General features: G+C 41.5%; 1 protein-coding gene and 1 long non-coding RNA gene across 3 annotated transcripts in view; one reads left to right on the top strand and one right to left on the bottom strand.

Moving 5' to 3' along the window:
• LOC124299423 (annulin) overlaps nt 1-24038 on the bottom strand; it is a 424310-nt gene that overhangs the window by 42497 nt on the left and 357775 nt on the right. For both annotated transcript variants that reach the window (XM_046752645.1, XM_046752736.1), the window contains exon 9: nt 18460-18766. In XM_046752645.1, coding sequence (XP_046608601.1) covers nt 18460-18766 — 307 coding nt within the window. The remainder of the gene's footprint in view (nt 1-18459; nt 18767-24038) is intronic.
• LOC124300353 (uncharacterized) lies at nt 17195-22076 on the top strand. Its single transcript, XR_006907203.1, has 3 exons — nt 17195-17204; nt 17977-17982; nt 21959-22076. It is a non-coding gene; the product is annotated as an uncharacterized LOC124300353 (long non-coding RNA).

Consider the following 24038-nt stretch of genomic DNA (forward strand, 5'->3'; position numbering starts at 1 on the left):
AAAGAGTGCGTTTAAGACAACAATCGGTGACGCGTCGCGATTCGTAGGCTTGCAGATCGAACGAAATCGTGTTAAGACATCGATGTTCGTGCACCAGTCCGAGTATGCTGAAAAAATGTTAGAAAAGTTTGGTATGCTGAATGCGAAAAGTGTGTGTGTGCCTGCTGATCCTAATGTCACGTTGTATCTGGTAGAGCATGAAAACGAGTGTGAGGATGTGCCGTATCGAGAAGCGGTCGGGTCGCTAATGTTTTTAGCGGTTGTATCTCGTCTCGATATCGCGTTTGCGGTTAATCTAGTCTCGAAGTACCTGAATAAACGTAGTCGCGCGCACTGGATGGCTGCAAAGAGAATCTTCGCTTATCTAGTCGGTATACGGGGACGAGGTATACTTTACAAGAGTGGCGGAAATGAATCAGAGCTAATCGGGGATTGTGATGCTGATTTTGCGGGCGACATAGAAACGCGTCGATGGACGACCAGGTACGCGTTTATGTTCGCAAACGGGTTAGTTTCGTGGTCGAGCCAGCGGCAAAAAATTGTAACGCTTAGCACCACGGAGTCGGAGTACGTGGCTGCGACAGTTGCTGTACGTGAGGCTGTTTGGCTAAGGAAACTATTCGAGGAGCTCGGTGTGCAAAATAGTAAACCGACGGTAATCTGGATCGACAATCAAAGCGCGATTAGGCTTGCGAAAAATCAAGAGTACCATAAGCGCACAAAACACATAGACATTGAGTTTCATTATGTACGTGAGAAAGTAGCTAGTCGAGACATCGAAGTGAAATATGTTCCTACTAAGGGCCAAAGAGCCGATATATTTACTAAAGCGTTGCCGAGAAAGCAATTTCAGTTGTTGTCTAGTCTGTTAGCAATAACGAGTTCTCAAACGGTGAGTGTGTTGAGAAAGTGAGTTTATCAAACTCGTATCTCCCGCGCCTGCGTGCGCTGTAAGGGAGGTGCAGTGTGTGTGGTTGACGAGAGGAGCGCTGGTGTGCACGGATGTGCGTAGAGCGTTTTAGTCTTCCGGCGAAGGAGAGTGAGTAACCACGTCGTTTGCTTATGTATCAACGAAGTTTATTATCGAGTTTCATTCTAACATTATCGTCAACTAATTAATACGGAAACCTTTTCCTTCTCATCCGAAATATCCCAACAAAGTTATCAGGATCGGTCCAGATCGATGTCGAAAAGATATCCAATCCTCTTCTTGAAGGATTGCCCAAACGAAACAGGTTCGGGTGAAAACATCGAGGCGGGAACCGAAAATTCCAGGACCAAATGGGATAAAAACAGACTCCTTTTCACAGGAAATAGGGAAATAGATGGGTGACTGATCCTAATCTTCTTAAGAAACAGCTCACCCTAGAGTTTGGAAGGACAAATGTGAGTGATGGTATAACAATTCAAATTCACTAAGTGAATTTGAGAGAATACACGAATAAAATAAATTAAATATGTATTCGAGAGAAAAGAAACGATCTTATGTGAATCATATCTGCGTCCTTCTTTAAAATAAGGCCACCAATCATCCTCAGGAAGCGGGGAAAGATTGGATGGAAAAAGGCTGTGTCAAGTAACCTGAAAAAGTACTCACAAAAACTGACACTTAAGGTTAATAAAATGTGAAAATCAAGCAATCGCTCATCGATCTCGAAAAATAATCGTGGCTCTATTCACATTTCAAAAGAAACCAAAGCCTATACAACACAAAACTCGATTCCAGAGAGAAAGGTTCTAAAAAAACTTGGTCGGCTGTAGCTTCTGCATTTATAACCAAAACAGGAGCCGATAAAGAAGAAAAGGTTTGATTTACTAGCCAATCCTCATGAACCTCAAGTAATAGTTCTGGGTAGCTCTAAAGAAATGCTCAATTCCTCCTCACAAGAACGGAAACTAACTCGAGTAGAAGAAGTTTCTGGGGAAACTCGCAATTAAACAATTAAATCCACTCTGAGCTCAGACGAGCGAATGAGAAGATCGACATTTTTCATCAATAAATGAGATTCGAAGTCGCGAAAATTACCTAACCTTCGACGAGCTTCTACAAAACAATTGCTACTGAATATCGATCTTTCCTTCATCTTTACAGGCAATGAAGTTGTCTGAAGATGTCTTTCTGACATAACCATTTGAGCGAAATGCTGAAAATAATAGCAATAACGATCTGGGTCCTGATACATCAAATCTAGAAGATTAATTCCAGCTACGTCTCGATATTCCTCAAGAGGTTCTAAAAGTGTACAGACCTGGCGATCTGCTAAAAACCTCTTGGTGAAAGTTGTTTTTCCGCATCCGATATTTCCTTCAATAATGATCGTAAGCGGTCGAGTTTTACTCAAATGAATTCCAAAAGGCAGATTCTTCTCTCAATCGATGACCGACTGTAAAGAAGGTCAAGTCGATCACAGTCGTCAAGGGTGTTCGTTTGAAGATCTAACCTCGAAGGATGTTCCTGGTCTCGGAGAGACTGTTCCATGTTGATCTTCTTCAAATGGAGCAAGACGATCCAAGTGAACCACTTTCTGACGTGAATGAGGAGATCTTCGGACTCTATAAACAACATCATTTATCCGATTAACAAATAAGTAAGGGCCTTCCCAATTTCTTTGTAGTTTTGGACATCGTCCTTTCTGTCCACGGGGTCGGAAGATCCAGACAGAATCTCCAGGATTAAATTTTAAATCTCTGGCTCGAATATCATAACTAGTTTTTAATTTATCTGAAGCCATAGAAATTCTATTTCTAGCAAAGTGATGAATTTCTTCTAAACGTTGTTGTAATAAAAAGGCATAATCTGTTTGATGCTGTCTTTGCACAGGAACAGGGCCTTTCTCTAAATCTGACGGAAGTCGGAGATTTCTTCCAGTAAGCATAAGGGCCGGCGTCTGCTTCGTCGTCTCATGAATCGCAGATCTGTAAGATAAGAGGAAGAAAGGGATCCAGGAGTCCCAGTCTCTCTGATTCTGCTCTACGAAGGACGACAAATACTGTAGCAAGGTTCGATTCAGACGCTTTATCATGCCGTCAGATTGCGGATGCAAAGGAGTCGTACGAGTTTTTCTAACCCCTAAAATCTGAGTAACGTCTTTCATTAAGGTTGACTAAAAATTCGGCCTTGATCAGTACGAAGTTCTAGAGGAACTCCGTGTCTACAAATAAACTCTTTAACGAATGCCTGTGCTACAGTAGAGGCTTCTTGATTAGCGAGAGGGACCACTTTAGGCCACTTAGTAAAATAATCAGCAATAACCAAAGCATATTTATTTCCAGAATGGGTTTTCGGGAGAGGTCCGAGAATGTCCATCGCTATTCTTTCAAATGGAGCTCCAACGTTGTAAATTTGAAGGGAGCTTTGTCCTTTCGCTCGAGGTCCTTTCTTTGCTGTGCAGATTCGACATCTTTGACACCAATCTTCAACGTCCATCCGGCAACGGGGCCAAAAGTAGAAGTTGCGAATTCTGCCCAGAGTTTTATTTGAAACGAAGTGTCCACCTGCAGGAGAATCATGATAAAGAGCAAGAATCTCCGGAACTCGTGTCCTGGGAACCAAAAGTTGCCACCTGATTTCTTTCAAGTCTGCAGATTCCCATTTTCGGTATAAAATTCCATCAATTAAAAGGATAGAGTCCCATTGAGCCCAATAAATTTTCAAATCTGGCTCGGCTAAAGATATATCCTGCCAATCCGGGCGAGTTTCTGCTTCTTTCCAAGACTTCACTTGAGTCAAAGTGTCGTCCTCTTGTTGCGATTTTCTCCATTCCTCCTGGTTATTTTCGAGAGAAATCTTCCGTATTATAAAAGAGGAGTCACGGTTTTTCTCTAATCGTGCACACTGTTTACACTCTGGCATTTCCTCGCAGGGTCTTCGAGAGAGAGCATCGGCGTTTCCATGATGAATTCCTGCTCGATGACGAATGTCAAAATCGTACTGACCGAGCCTTTCTAACCATCTAGCTACCTGACCTTTGGGAGATTTGAACGAAAGTAGCCACCTGAGAGAAGCATGATCTGTACGTATCAAAAATCTCCTACCGTACAGATACTGGTGAAAATGTACTACGGTCTTAACAACAGCTAAAAGTTCTCTACGAGTGACACGATAATTCCTCTCAGTTTTACTCAAAACTCTGCTGAAATAGCTTATCACTCTCTCTTGACCTCCCTGAATTTGTGACAGAACCCCGCCTATTCCTGAAAGAGAGGCATCCGTATCTAAAATAAAAGGAAGTTCGACCTCTGGATAAGCTAAAATCGGCGAAGAAATAAGATTTTCTTTCAATTTCTTGAAAGCCTCTTCGCATTCCGGGGTCCAGTCAAAAGGAATCTTGATTCCGGTCAAGTGATGGAGAGGTTTAGCTAACTAGCGAAACCTTTTACAAATCTTCTGTAATACGTACAAAGGCCTAAAAAGCTTTGAATTTGTTCTTTATTCTTAGGTGTCGGCCAAGAAGAAACCTTCTCTATTTTGGATGGGTCGGTCTTCACACCTTGTGCTGAGACGATATGTCCGAGGAAGCCTACTTCTCTCTGGAACAGATGGCATTTTTTCGGGCTCATTTTTAGGCCTGCTTGCTTCAGCCTAGCGAAAACTTGTTTGAGATTTTAAACTTCTTCTTCAAAGTTCTTGCCAAAAACGATTATATCGTCTAAATAGACGAGACAGATTTTGCCAGTGAGCCCATGAAGAACAGCCTCCATCATTCGTTCAAAGGTAGCCGGTGCATTACTTAAACCAAACGGCATAACCTTGAACTGCCATAATTCTCCTAAACCGGTAACAAAAGCTGTTTTTTCTTTATCTAGAGGATCCATTTCGACCTGCCAGTATCCGCTCTGAAGATCTATGGTGCTGAACCAAGTTGCATCAGCTATCAGGTCCAGTGTCTCGTCGATTCTGGGTAGAGGGTAAGAATCTTTCTTCGTTATATCGTTCAGCTTCCTGTAATCGATACAAAATCGTTTGGATCCGTCCTTTTTGTTAACAAGGACGATTGGTGAGGCCCAGGGACTAGACGATGGTTCAATCACATCGTTCGTTAGCATGTCTTCCATAAGCTTCTTCACCTCTTCTCGGGCGTTGAGAGCGAGTCTTCGAGGAGCTTGTTTTATTGGTGAACTCTCTCCGACGTCGATCTTGTGCTTGACAGAAGTACATCGGCCCTTATCACCACTATCTTTGGCGAAAGAATCTATAAATTCTAGCAAAAGAGATTTAAACGATTCTACCTGAGCTGAATTTAACGAAATCGAAGATTTCTCCACAAGGCTCTGTAAATGTAAAGGGAAATGTTGTTGAAAATCATCCTCCGAAAGTTCTATTTCCCGAATTCTAGGAGGAGTCCAATAAATTCCATTTCTATTTGTACAAAGAGTTATTTCGCGATTGTTTGAAGCTAGTGAATTTCTCTTAGTCGAGATAACACAGTTATGAGCTGTAAGAAAGTCTATTCCCAAAATACCTTCATCCTCTATATCTGCTATAAAAACCTTATGTGTAGAGTCGATACACCCAAAAAGGTTAATTTGGACCGTAACCTGTCTCAAAACCGGGGTCGTTTCACCAGTGGCTGTTCGCAGAGATAAAGATGGAACAATCTGGTCATCGGATTTAAAGAGATCCGATCGAACCACGGTTACTTCCGCGCCGGTGTCTATTACCCATAGACAATCGACGCCATGTACAGTACGGCGCGCATGAAGACCAGACTGTCGTAGACTTCTAATTAAAAACTGTTCTCTCAGAGGGCTTTCACTCTTAACAACCTGCGATGATTTTCGCCCCGACAAATCATCTGGAATTAGTTTTTTGGGCGAGTTCCTGTTGAAGAACTCGACTGAGGATTTGCTTCCCCTATTTCTATATTTTTCTGACGCGTGCCAGTTATAAGAGTTTGGATTCGAACCCTGCATCGGTTCTCCACTAATTTTTTTAATTAGAAAACAATGATTGGCGTCATGGCCTGTTTTTTTACAAAATATACAAGTAAAGCCGGTTTGACTTGTCATGACCGCGTTCTTCATTCCACGCTTGTTTTTCTGGTCTTGAAAAGAACCACAATTTCTTGGTTCAAAATTATTATTGTTATTTTTTTTTCTATAATTTTGAGGCTTTGGCTCCTCCGAGTGTTTAAAACTTCGTCTTTCTGAGGTGTTTTTGGACACCTCAATCCGACGAAGCTTGCTGAACCTGAAATATTGTTTTCGCATTGCCTCCACCTCAAGGGCTTTGGCCGTTGCCTCCCGTAAAGAAGTGAGACCCGATGTCCCAACGGCCATTTTAATTTCTGGATCATTGATTGCGTTTAAGAAAGCTTGTGTCGCTAATAAATTACGAGACGGCTCGTGGTCTGGCAAAGCTACACGAGAAAGCCGTTCGATATTTTGGCTAAGTGACGCGAGGTCTTTGTCTCGTCCTTGTCTTTTAGTCTGTAATTGAGCTGTGTACAATTTTGTCAGATGATCATTTCCTTATCTCAATTTGAGCGCGGAGCTAAGTTTTTCATAATCGGCAATTTCTTCTTCAGATAATGCCGTTCAAACATTCAAAGCCGGCGTTCGAAGACAAGAGGCAAGGCTGTGGGCCCTCATGGCGGAGTCCCACTGATTATGCTTTGCAATTGTATCAAATTGACGTTCATAATCTGCCCATGGAATCTTTCCATCAAAAATTGGCGGTTTTAAAGGATAAAAGGGTTTCTCGTTAATTTGAGACGCAACCCCAGGAAATCTTGAATTATTCAATTGACTTAAATGGGAATAACGAGGTTGAACCTGGGGCAGAGGCTCGGAAAAGCCAACCTCATTATTTACTGTTGTTCTACAAATTGGGGATTCATCTATTCCCCTAATAAAAGGCACAGACCTTGAGTCTCGAACATCCTGGAACCGTCCTGGATGTTGGACCTACCGAACAGCGGGAACGAGAACAGGAGAGGGAACAGGAGAAGGAAGCGGAGTAACGACTCTGGAACCTCGAGGGGTGATGGCCGGTTCTCCTGAGCCATTCACCTGATGAACAGCCTGAAGAGCTGCCACAGTCGTCCGGAACAGTTCATGAAGACTGGTCTCGGATCGTTCTTGAGCTTCTCTATCAAGCCTCCGCTGCTCCAATTGAGAGGCAATTTCCCTTTCTCGTTGTTCTTGTTCTCTTTTTCGCTGCTCTTGTTGATCAAGAAGCAGCTGGAGATGCTGCTGTTGTTGACGTTCAGCGGCTTCTTGTTGTTGGGAGATGATCTTCAGCAGATCAATCTGAGAGACCGCCGAAGGAATTGGAAGAGGGTCCACTGAAGGTGATGAAATTGTTTCAGGGACCCGCGGATTCTCCATAATGAAAGGTTCTTCTCCGCCACTTTCCCTTCGACGTGAGCGCGTCATACGACTATTGCTCATAATTAAAGTTCGCGCACTGAATTGACTCGATTGAAAAGAAACTCAAGATCCCGCTTCTGACACCAATGTAACGTTCGTTGACGTAACGGAAATAAAATATGGATCCGCGAGTTTAATTATCAAGTCAAAATCAAGAGCGTGAATAAAATGTTGTGAAAATGCTTTAATTGCGTAATATGTGTTTCTCGTTTAAAGTCTGAAACAAGACTGTTTTTACAATAATGTTGGTTGACGCAGCAACCTTATTCTTTTGAAAGACATAAGAGGTTTATAAACGTCTTTTATCTATGATGACTACTAGATCATTAAAAGGGGGCAAAATGGGTGATTTCACCCTTTGTAACAATATCATTATAGAAAAATATTGTAGAACACCAAAAGTGCAACACAAACGCTTTAATTATTTTCAAGGTAAAGTAATGACGCTTGTTGGAATTTATAAGGCAGTATATCTTGATTTAATATATATATGAATCAACAAATGTATCATTTCTATGACGATAGTAACATTGAACGATTTAAACAGAATATCTTTATTTTTCTTTAGTTTACGTTATTTTTAACAATTCAGCTTAATACTTATCATGCATAATATCATGTATTTTAATATCAGACGGTGTTCTCTATTTGTTGATAGCTTTTTCGACCGAGCCGCGTCGAAGGAGTTGATCGCGGTGGTGTCAAAGATGAGAATTGAAGTTGTTTTATATACACCTTATTTATTCATTTACTATTTACACATATACACAAGTCAGTCAATAATTTGGTTGCCACGCGATGGAAGGGATTGTCGTAGTCCCATGGCACCGTGGAGGAGGCTGAAGTGATAATGAGCAGAGACGAATAGGTGCTGTGTTTGGTGGCGGCGTATAATGACTCTCTGGTGAGCTAGGCGGCGTTGGAGGACGGCAATTCTCAGGCCTAGTCGTTGGCAGTGACGGTTTCCACTCACTGTCAGACGGTGTTGTCTGAGTGGCTGTTGACGTGTAGGCGGGTGGTGACTCCTCGAACGGAGAAGCCGCTGCCGGGATGATGCGGTTGTATCTCGGAGAGGTGACCCTGGCTCGTCGGACGTCCCGCAGAGATAACAGGATGCTGGGTGGCCTTGTCAGAGGCCTTGAAGAGAGGTCCACAGGTTGTAGTACCCAAGGAGCCGGTGGATTGAGGAAGCTTGCCCCTTTGGCTGGACTGGCTGGTGCCAGACTGAATGACTCAGTCATGCAGTGATCCAAAAAACCTGCTTGCTGTTCAGTAATTGTCGCGTACTGGTGGTGTAGCGTGACAGTGAATCTCGTAGTTTATGGCTCAATTTCGGCGAGACCGAAGTTGTCTTGCCGATCGGTGAGATCGGTGGTCTCTTATTTCAGCCGCGGCTCCACTTCAACAACGGGAGACCACGTGAGCTGATTGCAGGACGCGCTCGGCTGTGTGGGTGGCGTGAGCGGCGCGTGTGACATAGTGAGTGCTTTCTTCTGTGGCGCGCACTGGAAAGCGTGAAACGCTTGTTGCGGTGCGTGAATTGTGCGGCGCGCGACCAACAAGTTGGTTTCACAAGGTTGTTGTGAACACACGGTTTAAAAATACATTTTGCCTGGTGTTGTTACATATATATATTGCAAAGAACTTAATTCTAATGGAACGAAAGAGATCAATCTTTGATAGACAGAATACTGGAATTCCAGCCCACCCCACACAGACGAAATTGGTAATTTGAAACTAAAAAATCGCGATGACGAAATTATACTCTCATCCTTTTTTTCTCACCTATGGTGCGGATTTTATTCAGTACCATCAAATCTTCTGTAGTACACTCGGGTTGCCTTTCGAACCACGAGTACGTGGCTAAAATGCTTATCACATCATCTAGAGTTATTTCTTTTGGTTGGACTGCGTCCACGTGCGTGTGATCGATTACTGTTAAAATGTTGGAATTTTCATCCATCTCGCGTTCCGTAACCACGGCTGTCACGATCTGATCATCGTTGCGGGATTCCCACGTTTCGAGACCATCATCTTCCTTGACCCAATCGCCAATTTCGTGTACAGAAAAATCCAGTTCTGGAACTTTATTAACAGCCACCAACAGAGAATCGTTTGTCGAAACTTCTGATTCAGTGGGGGCCTGAAACTCGATAAGGTTTTTCCACGCTTTTTGTAAGGTTGAAGACGCAACTTCCTCCCAGGCAGCAGCGACAATCTCGCAGCAATCCTTCAAACTCAACTTTTTCATATAATCCTCTAATGCAATATCTTCATCGCGTAGCAAAATTCGTCGAATGAGCGAACTTTTGTATATTCTCTTTGTGACCTCAACCACGCCCTGATCCATTGGCTGGATGAGTGCCGTTACATTGGGAGAAAGATCCATAACTTGAAAGTTCTCGTCGATGGCGTTGAGCTCGTCCGCGCTAGGATGGGATGGAGCATTGTCGAGTAAGAGTAGAACTTTTCGGTGCCGATCTTTCTCTTCTTGTTTTTTTTTTTACGCATGGAATGAAACACTCAGTGTACCTAGGAATTTAGAAAACGAAATCCAGTTCACACTAAGTGAAGAATTGAAAAATATAATTATATGAGATTCCAATCATTTTTCATGTTGAAAGAAATTGCTTACAATTGTTTAAATGTAGTTTTAACTATGAAGGAGAACATCGATTTTTTTTAAATTTTCAATTTGCATATTTTAACTGGAAGCATTTGCAAAGTTATTTTTGACTATTTTTTTGCACTTGCAAACATCCATCATACACAAAATTGTTTTAATATAAAGGTATGTTTCTTTCAATGTTCTTGTCGAAAAAAATATTTTTAAAGTCTTCCAAAAACTCTATTTGCGATTTTCGAGTCCATGTACCTTTTTTTTCTAAAAATCAGTATTTTTTGTTTGTCGGAAATTTTTACAGAATTTTTATTAGTGTATGTACAGGCCATACACAAAATTGCTCATGGGTTAAGAGTATGAAGCAAAATTTTCGTTACTTCTTAACTTTTGTTGTCTACTTTTGATATTTTTTCATATTTTTATGTAGTACTGGCCAATTGAAGAGAAATTTTTCCCCATTTTTGAATAATTTCCTCTTTAGAAAGTTTTGAACAGCAATTCAACCTTGTGAAACGCACAAAATATTTTGTTCATTTATCGAAATTTGTGGAAAAAAAATGTAAAATAATATAGTTTTCTTAATAGTTAAAACTATTTTACATAAATCATGAGCAATTTATATATTTCTGAAAATTGTCCTTGAAATAATCTGCTGCTGCTGTGTTGTTCGACAGTTTTTCTCCTTTAAAAGAGAGTTGCCTAATTCCATGACGCTGCTTAAATTTTTCCATCCAGCCGTTGCTTGCCTTGATAAAAAAAATCCATAGAATCATTTATCAAGGTCTCATTACCCAAATATACAATAATTTCAATATTAAAGTAGCATTCAGACAATTTTGTAACACTGAAAAAAGTTTAGACCAATAAAACTGATCCCACACGTAACACATGAGTAATGTAAAAAAATGTTACATGGCAGATATCTGCTCCGGAATCTGATTTTAGAGAGGAATTATGGTAGCGTAGCATTCAAAAATGTCTGTAACGTGATTTTATGGAGAAACCATGATAGCGCTGGCACTCAAAATTATGTGCGGTGTATGTACTAATCATGGCATCGCTGGGTCTGAAAAACAGTTTTCTTTATGTGCGGGTTGAAAAATCTAACAGTGAGGTTCCAACGACTAAAATGTTTAGAACTAAAATTATTTTTACTTGAATGTATTTATTTTTTTTCAAATAAACACAATTGTACATACCTTGAAAGACTTAGGACCATTTAACTTTTCATTAAAAAGTAGCGCTTTTTGCTGGAGGATAGGGCCCCTAGTAGGCTGTCCCGAGCGGCGTTTTTGGCAGAACCGTATATGCAAAGCTTTGTCGACTTCGGGAAAACTCGTCGTTTTCAATGATTTTTTTTTCACGAGTCTCGGATTCTCGAGAGCATGAATTCTTAAAACCGTTTTTTATTTCTGAATTGACCAAACACTTAATGGTGCTATGGCGTATTCTTGGGGGACGGCCACGGAAGCCTCCCCTCCTTCTACCTTTTCGTTAATAAATAATGGCTCATTGTTAGTTAGACGTTTACGTTTAGCCGGTACTGCCATGACGTTTACATGACCTCCAAGATGCTCCTTGTATGCCACTATTAATGTGCGCTATGCTACGGGTCTAACCGCGGAGACCTGAAGCGACCCCCATTATTCCCCACCACGCGGCAAACCGATCGATAAATGCGACATGGTGGGGACTGTCGTTTAAATCGAAGGCCGTTAAATCGCGGTTGTAGTGTAGCTGGAGAATACTGGTTGGTTGTGTGGTAATGCCGAACTAACTGATGCTTCTGGAAATTTCGACGTTGTTTTACCGTTGAATTATGTGCTGGGCTTCGCCAAGGATTATTGTCGAGTCGTCATCAATGCTAAACATGAGTTGGTTCTCATACGTTCCAACACCGGTTTGAATATTGTGATTTAGATCACGCCGATGGAAAACTTTAAAATTACTCTAAATAAAATCGAATGGTTGCTGCCCTACATCAAACTTGCCGATAAACCGAAAATCCAGCTACTGAACTACATTGCCAAGGATCCGGCCATATCCATGAGTTTTCGTTCTTGGGAAACGTACGTGTATCCGATGCTCCCGTCAACGACGCGGCATGTGTGGGCAGGTAAGCATCGACACAGTTGGAGAAGCCGAGATATGTGTTCTGGGATTCCAAATTGCAAGGAGAAACGATCCCCAGAAAAATGCCAGTGAATTTGATCGTTGCCGAATCAGAGACGTAAAACTCTTCAAACGACCTACTACAACAAAGAAGCCGAACCTTTGCTATCGAAGCGTGAATTTATAAATCAAGCTCCCCTTATCGTTATCGATTGTTCGAAACAGAATGAATCGTTGAAAACCAGACCGGTGGATATTCGATTGGGATTTGAAGCGAGCGTGGAATTTCCCACAAACACTGCAGCCTATTGCATGATCTTGCTCGATTGTATTGTCGAGTACAGCCTGATAAGTGGCACAGTAAAGAAATTAGTGTAAGTAATTTTGGAATAAGATGTTTAATTATGATTGCGTGAATAAGGAAAAATGTGTGTAAGTTATTTGTTCAATTGAAAATAAGATAATCTATTATCATTATTACATATAAGCCGAAAACAGGATGTAATTGCTGATAAATAAAAAACATCTATTCAAAGCATCCAACCGTTATATTTTGAAACGTTCTATTTCACCCAATCACATGATAAAAAAGAGTAGCTATCTTGCAGCGAGCATTGGAAATAACGCGGTCGATCGATGGAATATCGATTGATCGATAATGTGGTGGGGCGCCACATGCGACAAACCTGCGGCAACACTCAATAACACCAACTGTCGGTAAGGTCGGTTACAATTCCGTCAGTAAAATGTGCGCCATCTGGCTGTAAAAATTTGAATTGTCTGCTCATTCGACGGCAAAAAAATCAAAATGGCTGCTTATCCGACAACACGAAAATTTCAACGTCAATCTGTCTGTCGGTAAAGCCGAGTAAAAATACAGGTAGCGCCATCTATGTTAACGCTCCAGTCGCTAACAATATCGTAGGTAAGGCTTACTATCGCGGAGGTAACATATCGACTGTCGATAAAGTAGGAATCGTGGCTATTCTGTCAGTACGCCGCCATTTTATGATTTAGAACTCTTATATGTATACTACTTATAACGAAATAAAAAGAAAACAATTATTTTGGTAGAAAAATACTGTATACATATGCAAGTCCCGGTTCATCATGCATCGCGCGATATGTTGACCATAATTACGCATATTGGTTTGTATCGATATACTAAATCAACCGAAGGAGTTGACTAGGGTCTGGGAGAATTGCAAAAAACGATTGAGGATTTTTCACGAAACATTCCAGGAATGATTGCCATATATTTGGATAACGTATACGTTACGGGTAAAACAGACGAAGAGCATATTGATACGCTGTATGGAGTTTTGCAACGATTAGAAGAATATGGACTTCGGGTCAATGTTAATACGTGTGATTTTATGAAGGAAGAATTGTAAATTTTTCGGTTCGTAATTCGAAAAGGTGAACTATGTACTTCGCAAAGTAAAGTAGACGCAATCATAAACGCGCCGGTTCCAACAAATAAAAAGCAATTGTCATCGTTTTTAGGACTTATAACGTATTACGAACGTTTTTTGCCTGATCGAGCATCGCGACTGAAACCGTTGTATGAGCTAACTAAAAATGCAGAATTCGTATGGAATGCTGAATGTAACGAAGCGTATTGTTGGTTGAAAAGCGAGATCGTATCACCTAAAGTGTTGACAAATTATGACCCGACCAAGGAACTGCTGCTAGCGTGCGACGCTTCGAAGCACGGGCTTGCGGCGATATTGTTACACCGTTATGCTAACGGAGTCGAAAAACCCATTGCATTTGCGTCAAAAATTGTCCACGAAAAAGAGTTAAATAGAGCCATTATTGATAAGGAGGCTCGCGCAATCGTCTACGGGTTTGAAAAGTTTTATAATTATGTATATGGTAGAGAAATCACTTTGGAAACAGACCATAAACCGTTGGGATATATTTTTGGACCGAATCAGGAAATCCCATTGACCGTAGCCAGCCGACCTCAAAGATGGGCCTATTTTTTATCGCATTTTACATATAAGATTGAATATGTTAACACGAAAAAGAATGGCAATTGCGATGCATTGTCAAGATTAACGATGGAGGAACCACGCCGGTTTTCAATAATGATTTTGTATCGTTGAATTATATTGCTCAGGAGTTGAAAGGGCTAACAGCGAAAGACATAGCAACAGATATGGTAAAAGATAAAATATTGAGTTAAATAAGTAAATTTTTGAAAAACGAATAGCCAAAACGTGAAGAGTTGAATGAAATTGAGCAAAAATATTACACGAAACGAAATGATCTATACATTGAAAAAGATTGCATCCTATGGGGTTACCGTGTGGTCGTACTCAAAAGTGTCAAATCTCAAGTTCTTAAAGAAATTCATGATTCGCACCTTGGGATAGTAAGGATGAAAACACGGGCACGATTATACGCGTGGTGGCCTAATATCGATGTACACTTAGAAGAACTAGCAGCTACATGTAAAGTGTGTATGCGTGAAAGGAAGGCGCCGCCAAAAGTACCGCTTAACCCATGGCCAGCACCAGATAAAGTTGGAGCAGGATCTACAGTGATTTTTTAGGACCGTTTCATGGCCATATGTTCATGATAGTAGTTCATGCATATAGTGAATGGCCAGAAATTTTTGACAAGAAAATGAATATACAGACCAGTAAAGCAATAGCTCACTTTGAAAAACTTTTCTCGCGATTTGGACTGCCGAGCCATTTAGTGACTGACAATGGTCGTCAGTATACGAGTACCGAATTTGAAACGTTCACAAAAATAAACGGAGTAAAGCACACGTTTTCAGCACCGTACCACCCCGCAACCAATGGCGCTGCAGAAAACTTCATAGGAACATTTAAAGACAAGATTAATAAAATGGTCAAATCGGGTAAGCAGCTTGATGAAGCTGTTAATAAATTTTTGTTCGACTACAGAAGCACTGAGTACTGCTCTACTGGTCGCTCGACATCATGGGTATTGTACAAGCGCGAACTACAAAAAAATTTGACTTGTTAAAACCTAATGTATCGGATGTGATACAAAATGCGCAGCTACAGCAAACGCTGAGCCGTAAAGGGTCACGTAATGTAACATTTGTACAGGGGGAGAGAGTGTGGGTAAAAGACTACTCAAAAAATTCAGAGAAAAGAATTCCGGCGATAATAACGGCGCAACTGTCACCAGTGAACTTTGAGGTCGAGGTTTCTCCGGGAAAATTACGGAAAAGACATGTTGAGCAAATATTAAAGTACAAAGAAGTAAAGAATGCAAATATCGATAAGGCTACCCCAGAGGAAGCCCAACCGGAGGGTACAGTAGCGAGATGGATATCAAAATGATTGGGGGCCATCCATAAATTACGTCACACGTTAATGGGGGGGGGGGGGGGGGGGGGGGTAGGGTATCATCGCAATGTGACATAGTGTGACAAGTGACAGGGGGGTCAAAAGCTTTGTGACGTCACATGTTAAAATTTAAAATACTAAAACACGAAATTTATATATAAAGATTATTTAATAAAAGTAAGAAAAAAATGAAAATAACTGTTTTCTTTTGATTATTTTTAAATACATGCATAAGTTTGAAAAATTTGTGACGTCACATCAGGGGGGAGGAGGTTATAAACATGTGACAACCTGTGACAAGGATGGGGGGAGGAGTTTAAAAGTTCTAAAATTCGTGTGACGTAATTTATGGATGGCCCCTTAGCTAATAAGAAACGGGGAAATTAAAAAGCATCTTGTTAAGGAAGAGGAAATTGTGATGTATTATAATATCAATAATATGGGTCGATAAACGTGTCGATCGACACATCGATGTGTATGGTGGGCGACGCGACGGGGGGAACTACAGTGAGAGATAACGCAAGTGCGCAGGTGTAGTCAGTTGCGTACCGTACGTGAACGAAAGCATATGTGTGATTGAGTTGTATACGATCGATTTCACTGTATTATGTATGTACTGTAACGTGGCATTTTTGATGCGCGTTCCAAACGGCTCCTCGAACCCTGGATGAAACTCGAGATTAGGGATCCCGCGGATAAGACCGCTAATCATTTCAAAGAAGAGCGCCAGAACAACGGTCACGCATTCGAGACTCTGAAAGGGAACAATTTTCGGTCTGGCGAAGACGATTTTTCAGGATTTTTGTTTATTTTTTTTGTTTCGAGTAACTGCGGGATCATTCACGGGATCGGCGGCAAATTCGAACGACGTTACCGGATTGGAGTCGCGACGGATCGCGACGGAAAGACGGCCTCGCACGAGGCTACGGAGAGAGCGTCAACGTAGAGCTCTGCCGCGATGGAACCCAAGGCAGACGAGATTCCCGTTGGTGGCCGGCGAGTCGTAGCTTTCCCCTCACCCCGCTGACGTCAGGCGAAGTCGTCACCACGCCACTGTCGGAATACGGGATACCGGAGACTGGACCTTCAATCAGCATCCCGCGACAACGGGAGTCAACGTTAGCGATAAGTTAGGCTATACGAATTTCGTAACGAGAACGCCAATTAGAGCGGGAGAATTTTGACCACGGATAGCGCGTATGTTCGAGGCATGTTCGAATTGCGGCTCCGAGTTGCGGAGCTCGTCACTTGAGTCCTGGCGACATTTCGCGACAGTCGAGTTTGAGAGAAATTCAAAAAAAAAAAACATCCTTAAAGTGTGTGTGCCATGGCCGAAACGGGAGTTGGCGAGTTCTTGATGTGGTTACGGAGCGGTAAGCGCTTTTGATTCTTTGCGAACGCATTTTGAATGCAATTTAGATCGGCGCACCGGTGAACGGTTGGCCAATTCCTGATTGAGTTAGAGTAGCACTCGAAATTTGTTTGCCGATCTCCTTGTTGATGGCCGTAGCCTGAGTTGTCGCGATAACGCGTAGAGTCACTTTGGTTCCTGTAAAGTCTCAAGTAGAGCCACGGTTTAGAGTTGAGTCAATTTCGGTTGGAAAGTGAGTGTAGCCAAATTCCGCTGCACAGGGTCTCGTCGAGTCTGCATATGAAAAAAATGTCACCTCTCGTGTAGGTCGCGTATCGTAGTGCGTAGACGCTCGGATTAGCGGGACGGTTTGTGGACTTTTCGGGAATGACGACTACGACTTGAGCTCGGATGCGTAATAACACGTTATAATTAGGCATGAATAAAAAACCTTTCTGGATTTATCAATTGGTCGCGGTTAGCGCATCGAGTTACCTTCCTTGTTTTGGGTTTTTGAATTATTGTTTGGCAGTAAAGTGGCGATTAGCGCCCGTAGGAATAAAAAATTTTCTAGATCGATTAACGATCGCGGCTAGCGCGTCGAGCAAGATTTTTTTTGTTTTGGAGATATGCTTTATTATTAAGGCAGCGACTAGCGCAAGTAGGAATAAGAGGTCATCCGGATTTAGTCATTTAATTTTCTTTTTTTTTCTCTGTTATATTATTTTTTTTTCTTTTGCTCGTTAAATCTAAGTAGTTGAGTTTGAATCGCGAATAGCGAATTACGAATTATAATTTCTAGTGTCTAGCAGTTCAAATCGTGATGAGCGACTGTGGCCTTATTATTTCTCGTTTGTATTTTGAGTCGCAGTGAGCGACGTTTGAATAATTATTATTTTTCTTTTGTATATTTTTTTTGTTGTTAGTATTCTCAGTGGAAGAAAATATATTAGTTGATTTTACCATTGCTTCGTAAAGTAACGTGTTGGCGTACGTGTTTCGTATCTCTCTTTACCCAAAAATTACCCCTTCCCTCTCAGCGGTACTGAGATACCGAGTCCATGGTTGCGGTATAGCGCATTAATGATTTCAAGGCGTGTTGATCACGCCAGGCGCTCAACAAAACTTCGCGATTGTTTTAGATCCAGGGTACATCGTGGACGCCAAATTATTGTGCACGCGGTAAGTTCTCGGTCATTTTCTCCGAGTGACCGAGGAGCGGGAAAAATCCACGTCACAAATTGGCGCCCAACGTCAACGAACTCCAATATATATTACGTACTTTGTATTATTCATTTAATAAAGCAAATACACTGCAATTTCAATTTAAGGTAGTGTAACATGATTTAACCCTGATCAATTTAAGTTAGAAAAAAATCTGGCAAGTTTTAATTGCAAAAGATAAAAAAAAAAAGAAAATCAAAAATTCCGTGGATCATGAGATTACACAGTGGTTCATGATATAAAAACCGTTTCGGGTATGAGGCATCAAAATTTTCAGGTAGTGAAATGTTGTCAATGGTCCAGAAAAATAAAAATGCGTAACGAATTTGTTATACGAGATTAATGTTGCGTAAAGTCTGCAATTTTAATCGAAGTCATGATATTATTTCCATGATGATTCATAGCCCAGCATTAGAACCGAGGTTGGTGGTCCAAAAATGTCATACCTGAATTTTAATGTCTGGCTTCCGCACGCGAAAATCGTCTTGAGCAAAATATTCAAAGTTGCCTTCCTGAACACTGGCAAGACAGGTAATGTTGAAGGCACATTGATCCAGTAATCGTGGCCCATACTCTTCCCAAGATACGCTCAAATTTATTTCTTCCACAACGCCAGGTTTAATTAAATGTTTGGTTTCGGAACGTTTGATGGCATTTCCAATGCGCCCAGTATAAAGGACCGCCTCTACGCAAATGATGACTGACACATGATATTCTTGACTACTGTTGTTATTTTTGGTTATCAGCGACACACTGCAAAAAGAAAAGAAAGAATTATGCAGCTAAGTTTTCAGAGTAATTTTCGTATTGTACTCAATACCTTTGTGAGAAACTGTTTACAATATGCGCCGAATAGAAAATGGCAAGAACAATTTTGCCAGCTTGAACGTGTTTCTGAGCAGAAAATGAAATCGAATAATTCAATATCTATGTAAGGCGTACAAGTGGTATATTTCGGTTGTCCGTGTATCGATCACATTGATACAAGGTTGAACGAACGCTGTAAAAATCTATAAACGTAAGTATGAACCGAATCTCATCGTGAGAAGGAGCGATATATCATAATATTTTCGACGGGTAGTAGGCCAACCAATAGAGCAGAAAATTGGTGATTCTGTGACAAAGTAGTATCAGGATACCGACTATGCCATTACACGAAAGACAGTCCATAGTTATATTCTGTCATGTTTCTTACTCGCAACTATCATTCAATCATTTTTTATAGACATTTAAAAGCAAAAAATCGTGTGTTTTTTCCTTTTTCGCTTGTAAAATCAAAACTTATGAAGCAACCTTAATGCTTTTGATAAACGAATTGTAGATAATAAAAAGACAAAGAAAATGAGCTCTGAAATGACTCGATCGGATTATTATTAATGGAAATAAACCGGAAAAACCGTAAAAATCAGCGTTTTTTTAAAAATGTATAACGTTGCCATTTTTCAAGTTGTAGCGCAAGCTCTCCGCGAGATAGTAGCAAATGAACCCAGGCGCTGTCAGATAATTAGTTTTTCCATAATTGCCATTCGAATTTTTTTTTGCACCATCTCGCCGTGTGCTTGGATTCGTTACGGATCATCCGATTTCAATTCTCCAAACAGATTTTGAAAGTAGAAGTATAGTACTACAAAACGTATATTTTCATTTTGCGTCAAAATGCTGCGAAATAGACGAAATATACTTGCCAACGTGACTGGAAACGGACGAGCTCGTGAAAGCGGTTGAGTAGTGGGGGCAGAACGGCCGATGCACAGTGGGCTGAATCGCCAAAAAAGTCGACAAAAGTCGAAATTTCAAAGTTGGCGGGCAGAGTTGGTTTTGAAATATATTCAAGGGAAGGCGATCCTTAGCTAGTTTTCGGAAGGGCAGAGTGCTGACTTAGGTATTTGGACTACAACAGTTGTTCAAAGTGCACCGTTGCGACAGTAACCATTGCGACCTGACGCTGCTCAAAAGAAACGCAGTATTGAAAGTGCCGGTAAATTTTTATTAAAATGTTGTTTGTCATGTGCGACATGGAGGATGTTCCTGGAGGTATGTAGAATATATTTATGCATTAACTACCTATTTTTTCGATAATTGTATGTCCGAAACGTAGAGACGAAAAATCCCCTGTAACTTGCATTATTGTTTCAACATCTTGATCGAAAATTAGCGAAAAAGTTATGATCCCAAATTATCCTGCGTAATTTGAAGCTTGAGTATATGCAGAATAGTGTTTAGTTTCGTAATTTTTAATCAAATGTTTCATATTCCAGATCACGGCCATTTTTCTCGTTATCGTGCGTGGTCCGCACGGCCCGGCACGGCCGAGTTCCCACAGCAGCTCACAGTGGGCTGAATCGCTGAAAAAGTCGGTAAAAGTACGCCAATGTTGTGTTTGTAACGAAATTTTGCGTCCATACGTTTTCGAAGTCGCTAATCACGAATCGGAAGTTGAATTTGCAAAATTCAAAATGGCGGATCCAATATGGCCGACCTACACCACAAAATTTCATTGGATTTGTTCTGATGGTTCTGTGGACGTGGGAGAGGATGACGATGGATGCGAATAGTTTAGATGTAGGTATTTTAGTATATATTGACGATGACTTGTACCGTTTCAAATACATAAAAATGTTTGAAATACATGTCTCATATTTCATCAAGCCACGCTTTGTACTCTTTTTTTTTTGGTTACTATTCATGACAAACCACCAAGTAAAACCTGGATATACTAAGTGTAACCTTGAGAAACCATTTTGACTCAGGAATTTAGAATGTTGATATGACATTCATTTTCAAAAACCTGGAAAACATAAGTACGAGCCGTTTTACTCATATTATATTGGATCCGCCATTTTGAATTTTGCAAATTCGACTTCAGATTCGTGATTAGCGACCTCGAAAACATATAAACACAGAATTTCGTCACAATCACAACCTTGGTGTACTTTTGCCGACTTTTTCAGCGATTCAGCCCACTGTGCGACGCGGGGAAGCGCGTATAGTAATTGTATTTTGCGCCTCTTCCTTCAGAGATCAAATTGTAGTACCCCTCACTTGCCTCATTTGTCGCCACAAGTTTTAAAGCAAGCTTTTTTCCCGGGTTGCTATGCAATCCATATCCTGCTCCGTTGTTTATTCTCATTCTTTCGCTTTGTGTCAACGTCGTCACACGTGAAATATTAATAAAAACGCAAAAAGTCAAAAAGAAATGGGAAAGAAGAGGAATCATTCGAGACGATCATTCACCGTCAAGGGAAAAGAAAAAGAAGGTCTTCGCTGAGAGACTAAGAGGAATGGTGACAAATATTAACCGGAAAAATAAAAAACGTAAGTGGAGAAGATCTTAATCTGTGCTTACGGGGCGAAAATGACCACCACGAAAATTGACTCTTTCTGAAAGATCAATTACTGACAAAGATTTGTTGGTCTCGACACCTTGCTGCTATGCCAGCGATTTGATTGCTCGGCCGCGTGCCTTCGGTCTGACCGGGGCGCACGCCTTCGTCTGACGAAGGAATGCAACATGCATTGTTCAGTTTCCTGGGTCTGACCCTCGGAAATGAAATTTTTCCTTTTAATGAAAAATTGAACAATTTAAAGACGATGTAAGGCAAGTATTGGCAATTTGCCCGTTTACCTTTCAGGTTATAGATCGAGTTCGCCCCATCGTCGGGATCGCTCTCGAATCCGTCACAGGAGAAACGGCGAATGCAGACGAAGGTCAGATCGTCGCGGCCGGTCTCCTGAAAATCGCTCACGATACGACATCAGTCGATCACGACGTTTGAGAAGATCTTCGCGTCACACTCGTCGCTCAGAGCGTAGCCGCTCAGGTAATTCTCCTCGCTCAGAGCGTAGTCCCTCGTATCATTGTCGGCGCTCGGGTCATTCTCGTCGCTCGGGTCATTATCGTCGCTCAGAGCGAAGTCGCTCAGAGTGGCGTGGCTCACGGTGTAGTCGCTCGGGTCATTCCCGTCGCTCAGAGCGGAGTCACTCGCGTGAAATTGGCCAGGGCTCACAACAACTTCCGCAGGAGTCGGAGGAAGAGCGAGAGGAATTTCCGACACGGACTCAGGAAAATGACGAGGTGGAAATAGATACCGAGCAGTTGCCAGCGGGCGCACTGGGGGCCGAAACAACAGCCCCGGTCGATAGGGAACAACACGCGAGCGTGACCGCAACGGACAGTGAAAACCAGCCTGATCATGAAGTTGACCTTAGAGAGGACGTATTAAACGTTATTGTACCGCGTTTGGAACCGGACCAGAAAAAGGCCCCTGCATTGCACAAGGATATTGTCATTCGTTGGAAAGAGATCTTTAAAAAAGGGATTTCTAACGAGGAAAACAAGAACCTAGTGGAAAAATATAATATTCCCGAAACTTGCGGATTCATAGCTGCCCCAGTGCTAAATTCGGAGGTTATTGCTGCAATACAGGAGAATGTCAAAACAAGAGACAAGCGTATTACGGAAAAACAAGAGCGCATCGCTGCCTGCATGGCAGCCAACGGAAAAGCTACCGCGATTACTTTAAAATCGGACAGTCCAGATAAACTCGAACGGCTAGAAATTGAGAGCGACATAGGAAGACTCCTGGCTTTTCTCCAGAGGGAGGAATCAGAAATTCGCAAGAGTTTAATCCTCGCGAATCTCAATTCATCCGTTAGAGAAATCTTGACGGGCTCGACAGTCGACGGTTTCCTGTTCGGGGAAAATCTGGAAGAAAAAATAAAGACTGCAAAGACGATTGAGCGTGCATCAAAGGACCTTATCCAACGGGAAAAACCATCAAAATTCAAGGATTCAAAAAGCCAGAGGGGCCCGCCGGCGAAGCGACAGTTAATGCGCAAGAGGAATTGGACGTCGAGCGGGCCAAAGAAACCGACGAACGACAAGTTCGGCCCGGTACCGAAGAAAACATATCCTCGAAAGACGCGGTTCCCGGACAGACGCCGTTAATTTCCAACGTACGTAAATCTGCGGGTCGGTTACGGTTTTTTCATCGAGCATGGGCAAAAGTATCGGCTGATCGCGAGATTAATGAATGGATTAGAGGGTTAAAAATACCCTTCACATCGCTTCCTGTGCAGGGCCGAATCGGGGAAAAAACAAATTGGTCAAATAACGAGAAATTGGCAATCGAGAGCGAAATCAAAAAGTTATTAGAAAAGGGTGCGATACAGACGGTTACTCCGTCATCCGACCAGTTTTTATCAAATGTTTTGCAGGTGCCAAAATCCGACGGTACGCAACGATTCATTTTAAACTTGAAAAAACTTAATGAATTCATAAAGGCGGAACATTTTAAGATAGAAGATTGGCGCGTGGCGAAGTCGCTAATTGAGCCTAATTGTTTTATGGCATCAATCGATATAAAGGACGCGTATTACCTCGTATCAATCGCCAAGAGTTCTCGAAAGTTTTTACGTTTCCAATACAGCGGTGTATATTACGAATTTAATTGCTTACCGTTCGGTTTAAATGTCGCACCTTTCGTATTTACGAAAATACTCAAACCAGTGGCAGCATATTTAAGAAAACAAGGCTTTAGATCCGTTTTCGATTTAGATGATATTTTGCTTATCGGGAAATCATACAAAGAGTGTGCGAAAAACTTTCAAGCTACGACGGCTATTTTAGAAGAACTCCGGTTCATAATCAATCAGAAAAAATGTTGTAAGATTCCCAAAAAACGATGCAAATATCTAGGGCTTATTTTCGACTCGGAAAAAATGACAATCGAGTTGCCAGAGGAAAAAACCAAAAGATCTCTTGATCTGTTGAAGAAACTTAGGAAAATGAAAAAGTGCTCGATTCGTGAGTTCGCATCTTGGATCGGTACTCTCGGCTCGTGCTGTCCAGCAATGAAAAATGGCATGATACATATGAGACGATTCGAAAAAGTCAGATTATTAGCGCTCGAAGCAAATAATAATAATTATGACATGACCATGGTCATTCCGGAGGAATTAGAACAACATATAGATTGGTGGACGGTAAATATAACCTCAGCCAGTGCCTCGCTGAATGAGCCAG

This window comes from Neodiprion virginianus, chromosome 1 (genome assembly GCF_021901495.1).
Source record: "Neodiprion virginianus isolate iyNeoVirg1 chromosome 1, iyNeoVirg1.1, whole genome shotgun sequence".
NCBI classification, from domain to species: Eukaryota; Metazoa; Arthropoda; class Insecta; order Hymenoptera; family Diprionidae; genus Neodiprion; species Neodiprion virginianus.